We start from the raw sequence: 6,000 nt of genomic DNA, 5'->3' as shown, positions 1-6,000 counted from the left end.
GTGTGTGTGTGTGTGTGTGTGTGTGTGTGTGTGTGTGTGTGTGTGTGTGCATGTGCGCACACAGAAAAACAGGGTGAGCCACAGGTCCTTATGCACCTGTGCTGAAAACTGTTTATGATTGTTTCATGCATGCTCACATGTCTCCTTGGAAAAATGCATTCTTTTCATAACACAGGTAACTCACTGTGTTCATGGAATAGCCTTTGTACTTTCCCCTTTTTCCTGTACTATGAGCACTGAATTCCATTAAACAAATTTACTTTCTCTGGAGAATAGTATTGATAGACTGGTAGGGTAAAAGTATAAGTAATCATAGAACAGATGTAAGCTATATTTTAGCTCATGTTATCTACCATATATATTATGGAATAAAGAAGAATCAGGTGGAAAGAAATTTTGAACTTATTCTTCCTTTACTCTTCATAGAGAATAATTTAGCTTCTTTCAAAAGAAAAGCATTCCTTATGAGGGGGTGAGGAATCTGCTTATAGGAAAAAAGATATGTTGTTTACAAAAGCAATTAGTACTATCTTCATAACTAATTATCTGCTTTAGTTTACTGGAACCAAGGTTCAGATATGTTGCTTGGGTACAGTTTGTTTTCCTAACCATAACAACACTTAGCTATTAATTTATCTAAAGTAAATGATGAATAACAGCCATAAGGTACAGAGTCCCTTTTTAACACAGGTTGTAATACTTTCAAGTCTGGTATTATGTTCTTCCAAAATATGATGCAGTAAAAAGACAATACTTTTCTATCCTGGTGCCAAATAACATTTTCTTTGCTGACTGCTTTATATTCTTTGAACTTCATGAAATTTTTTTCTGCTTGATGGCAGTATTAAGTTAACTAAGCCCTAGGACCTGGTAGCCTAAGTTCCTGGAAGTGGGAACAGATCAGAGCCTAAAAATATTCTGTAGTTTAAGGAACCTAACTTAGCTAAAGTTGAGATTTCACCTTTCGTTTTAAACTGTTTTGTAGGTGGTTAAGAGTTCTTCTTTCACCATTTGCACCAGATTATATCCAGCAGTCTCTCTTCCATAGGAAGGGTAGGTATCTTGGTGTTAAATATAAAGGCATTTGAAGGGTTTCTCAGTATAACAGCTGTTATACTTTAGTAAGTGTTATGAAAGAGATTGACTTCTCTGTGGAGAAGGTTTGACTCAGCTCCTTGGCCTATGATTGCCCAGTTTTATTAGCCTGCTATTATTTTTTTTAATGTTCTTTAAAACAGTTAAATAATCTTAATTTGAGAGGGTTTGGGGTAAAATATTCTCTCCAAGTCATCTCCTGATTTTTCAGCCCAGCTTTGTTGTTGACGACTTTAGTGTTCTGTCTTGTGTGAAGCCAAACAGTTTCCCTTGGGAAAGATTAGACTTTTATATTCATGGCATAAAATTTTAAAAAGTTTTACCCCCTCTCCCTATCATGAAATACTTTCCAACAAATAGCTAGGCGGAAATTAACAGTAATGAAATCTTAACTGTCATATTTGTGAAAATATAGGCCATAATTTTTCTCCAAATCTGATTTCTATAAAACATGAGTGTGGTCTCCTGTTGCTTTTACCTTTTCGTGTTATTGTTCACTTGTTTTTTAGTCGTGTCTAACTCTTTGTGACCACATTTGGGGTTTTCTTGGCAAAGATTCTGGAGTTGGTATTTCCTTCTCTACCTCATTTTACATGTGAGGAAACTGAGGCAAACAAGGTTATATGACTTGCCTAGGGTCACACACCTAGTAAGTGTCTGAAACTGGATTTGAACTCAGGTCTTCATGAGTCTAGGCCCAGCACTCTATCCACTGTACCTCCTAGCTGCCCATGTGTTTTCTTTAAAAGACCTTTTTGGAGGATAGCACCCTATAGATGAAAGAGAACCAGTGTTTGAACCATTATGATAGGCAAAAATCCTTGCTAGTATGTCCTAATTCCTGTGATCCAAGTTTTAGCAAGATAGCTCTGTGCCCTTTACTCCAAAATTTCAGCTTGCCGTTGGGATTAACTTCCTGAATTTGTTACTCCAGGTGTTAATGAAGAAAGCTGTTTCTCTTTTCTTCGATTCATTGATGTGTCACCTGCAGAGATGGCAAACCTCATGCTTCAGGGACTTTTGGCAAGGTAAGCAAAACTTGCATGTTTGACTAGTGACATAAATTGGAAGCTTGGTTGGTAAAAAAAAAAAAGGTGGTGTAATTATAATTCATGTGTTCATATGCAAAAAAGCAGAATGTGAGGTTCAGTCATTGTGAAGCCTTGAAGCCTCTCCTTGGAGCACTGAATAAGCAGGTCTGCTGTGGTTTATTTCAGATGGTTAGCTCTTTTCCTGTCTCTGAAAGCCTCCTACAGGCTCCATCAGCTGCGTTCCTGGGGAGAGCCACAAGGGGAGAGCCAGCAGAGTGCTCGACATCTGAGGAATAAGGATTTCCTCCTTGGGGTTGATTTCCCTCTCTCCTTTCCCAACCTTTCCAGCTGCACCTTGTTACAGGTAAGCCATAGTTGTCACCACTCCTCTGAACTTTCCCTTGTCTTCGGGTGAGGGACTGATGAGGGAAGCAAGGAGGCAGGCAAGGTTCTGTCTGAGTGCAGGCACATTGTATCTGGAGCCACTCATCAGCTTGGTCCAGCTTTATGGCAGGAAGACTTAGAGGATGTCTTCTTTTAAAAGTGAGGGATAGAGAAATGTGAGATCGGTGGTTACATATATGAGGGCAAAAAGAAAACTAAATCTCTGCCTTAAAAGAGTCCTGACCTTTTGAACTTCTGATATTGCTGCAAAGACAGATAGGAGATACAGTGGATGGAGCACTATGCCTGGAGTTAGAAAGAACTGAGTTCAAATCACTGCCCAGCTGTGGGATCATGAACAAGTCACTGCACTTCTTTCTGCCTCATTTTCTCAGCAGTAAAATAGGTTTAATAATATCACCTACCTTACAGGATTTGTTGTGAGAATCAAATGAGATAATATCCATAAAACACTTTGCACACTTTAAAGTACTATATAAATATAAATATTATCATTTTAGGTGAAAGGTCTGGGAGTTGCAGGGTTACTATTCTGGGTATTGTGTTGCCTCTTTCCTCTCATTTCCAAAGTAACTCCTTTTTAGGATATTGTTTTTTAATTTCCATCATTCTGTCTTGCCCCTCAAAATTATACTTTTTCTTAAAATAAAAACTTTATGAGAGGTTTTCAAAAAAGGCTGAGAACAAGTTTTCACCTCATTCTGGTAGCTTTTCATGCTTGTCCACATTATGCTCACTTTTTTTTTGTCCACACTCTGCACTAGCTATTTTAGGGTCATGTGATTTTGTTTTCCTTTTCTGTTAATACGAAAGGAAGCATTAAACTCTTTTGTATGGATTTGTTTAAATAGGATAGGTATGTAGGAAAATTAGTACATTTTTTTTTAACCAATCAGAGTTAAGTAACTTGCTCAAGGTTACGCAGCCAGTTATTTCTGGGTGTGGTGCTAAGTATCTGAGCCCAGATTTGATCCCCAGCTTATCCTGACACTGGGGCTGGTGCTCTTACCTGCTGAGCCACCTGGCCGCCCCTAAGCAATCGGGGTTAAGTAGCTTGCTCAAGGTTACACGGCCAGTTATTTCTGGGTGGGTGCTAAGTGTCTGAGCCCGGGATTCAATCTCCAGGTCTTCTCAACACTGGAGCCGGTGCTCTTACTCGCTGTGCTACCAGGCCGCCCCAAATTTGTACACTTTTAAGATAATCATTCTTTTCCCTTGTTTCTTCATGTGATGTGTTGACAGGAAAGATTCTATTCCAGTTACCCAAATCCAACAACTAGATAGGCAAAAGCTTGAAACACCAGAAGATGAGATAGTGTCTAGTCTCACTGAACAGGACAGCTGGCATCACCTGATGAAAATTAACTGTCATCTTTACACTGGATTTACTTATGACAAGACACATATTCATCCTACAGGTTGTGTTATGTCAAGTCAGAATTCGTAGTTTTTTGGGGTGTTTTTGCCTTTTTGGGGGGCAGTTGGGGTTAAGTAACTTGCCCAAGGTTACATGGCTAGTTTTTTTGCGAGGGTGTTAAGTGTCTGAGGCCAGAACCAAACTCGGGTCCTCCTGACTCTGGGACCAGCGCTTTACTCACTGCGCCACTTAGCCACCCCATAGTAGTTGTCTTGTTTTGAGGGATATGATGTGACTCCAGATGTACCTGAATCAATCATTTCATTTTTATTAAAAACTTATTATATATCAGTATCTTGTGGTAGTTACTATAGAGAGTGCAGAGAAGTATAATGTACATCTCTGCCTTTTCTGTGGTGCTTATAACCTTTTTGTGAAATGATAATTAATGATTCAAGGCTTTGTGCGGTAATCACAATTAGCACAATGAGGGACAGTATGTGATAACAATATTTTAGTGTTCCGCAGCATTTTATATCCGTCTGCCTTTTAATATTTGACCAGTGCTTTGCCATCATTTTATGTTATTCCTCACAATAAACAAAAAACAGTCAGACGAGATATCACCCTTATTTACAGGGTGAAAAAAACCTGTGTCAGAGAGTCTTGAGTGAAGTTAGTTAAACAAGGCAATGAATAGAAGAAGGGCTTAGAGATAAGAACTTAAAACATCTAAGTTTTCTGAAACCATTGATGAACAGGTGAATTGAGATAATGGAATATTTGCATTTCATTAACCATCAGGAATTTTTGGTGTTTTGAAACAAATGGAAGGAATAGTGTTCTGTCTGAAGATGGTAAGTTTTAGATAGAGGCATAGTAGATTTTTCCAGTCCTTAAAAATTGCATTGATAAAAGTTCTGCCCACTATTTAACTTGATCCTTCAGACTTAAAGCTCTTCCCTAATCACCCAGGCTCTCAGTCTTGATGTCATCCTCAGTTCCTCCCTCCCTCATCCTCAACCCACATGTACAATCTGTTGTATTCTTATCATTTCTGCCTTCACAGCATCTCTTGTATACATCCTACTTTCTATTCACGTGATCACCTGTTGCCTGGACTATTGCAGTAGCCTGTTGGTGGGTCTGCCTCCTCCAATCCGTCCTTCACTCCACTGCCAAAGTGATTTTCCTTAAGTGCATATCTGACTCATTAAACCCCAGTGGCTCCCTGTTAACTCCAGGATCAAGTAAAAATCCTCTGTTTTGTATTTAAAGTCCCTTATAAGCTGGTCCTTTCTTACCATTGTAGTCGTCTTATACTTGATTCCCCAACATGTGCTTTGTGATTCAGCTATTGCTATCCCTCACACCTGATACTTGATCTTCAGAATCTGTGCGTTTTTCCTGTCCCATCCATGGAATGCTCTTCTGCACCTCTGCCTCCTGATTCCCCTGGCCTCCTTCAAGATTCAGCTCAAATCCTACCTTTTGCAAGAGGCCTTTCCCAGGTACACCTTCTCTCCCCCACCGAGAGTGCCTTCACTCTGAAAAGACCTTTCACTTAGACGTAAGTGTTTGTCAGAGAGACTTTTTGTAGCTTCTGACAGACTTTAGGGGCCATAAAGTTTGTATGAAGCCTTTAGGATAAGAAGCAGAACAAGTATCCTCTTATACTTAGCCTCTTAAAACCATACATAATACATGCCTGGAACTTTTAAGCCATGTATATATTTAGGACCATGATGGCTGTGATCTTTTTTTTCCTAACTCCTGATTGGAAATATACCAAGATACAGGTGATTTACCCCACTTTATGGACCTATTGAATATTCATATTTGAAGTAGTATTATATTCATATTTGAAGTAGTATTATCACATAACATATAAGCCTTCTGTGTGGCAGTTCAGTTTGATAGTATGCCTCTCTATTCTGGTGGTACTATCTAGTTTAGGCCTTCTTTGATACTGAAAATCCTGCTATGGCTTGAGGCAAGCAGAACTGAAATCTCAGGACTACTCTCAGACATTTTACATCAAGATATTATGTGATAAGGTCCATGCTGTGTATTTTGGTCAATCAAAGGGAGCATTTTTTTTCCTATTTTATA

The 6,000-nt window shown here is 39.0% G+C and overlaps 1 protein-coding gene across 2 annotated transcripts in view; it reads left to right on the top strand.

Annotated features, from left to right (window-relative positions):
- INO80 (INO80 complex ATPase subunit) overlaps window positions 1-6,000 on the top strand; it is a 125,679-nt gene that overhangs the window by 62,831 nt on the left and 56,848 nt on the right. For both annotated transcript variants that reach the window (XM_069105765.1, XM_069105766.1), the window contains exons 22-24: window positions 986-1,053; window positions 2,030-2,123; window positions 2,313-2,490. In XM_069105765.1, coding sequence (XP_068961866.1) covers window positions 986-1,053; window positions 2,030-2,123; window positions 2,313-2,490 — 340 coding nt within the window. The remainder of the gene's footprint in view (window positions 1-985; window positions 1,054-2,029; window positions 2,124-2,312; window positions 2,491-6,000) is intronic.

Source organism: Petaurus breviceps, unplaced genomic scaffold (assembly GCF_028583685.1).
Source record: "Petaurus breviceps papuanus isolate PSGF00001 unplaced genomic scaffold, PetGlider_PUasm1.0 77, whole genome shotgun sequence".
In the NCBI taxonomy this organism is placed as follows: Eukaryota; Metazoa; Chordata; class Mammalia; order Diprotodontia; family Petauridae; genus Petaurus; species Petaurus breviceps.
Note: the sequence above shows the minus strand (reverse complement) of the source record. Positions and strands in the feature narration are given on the sequence as shown.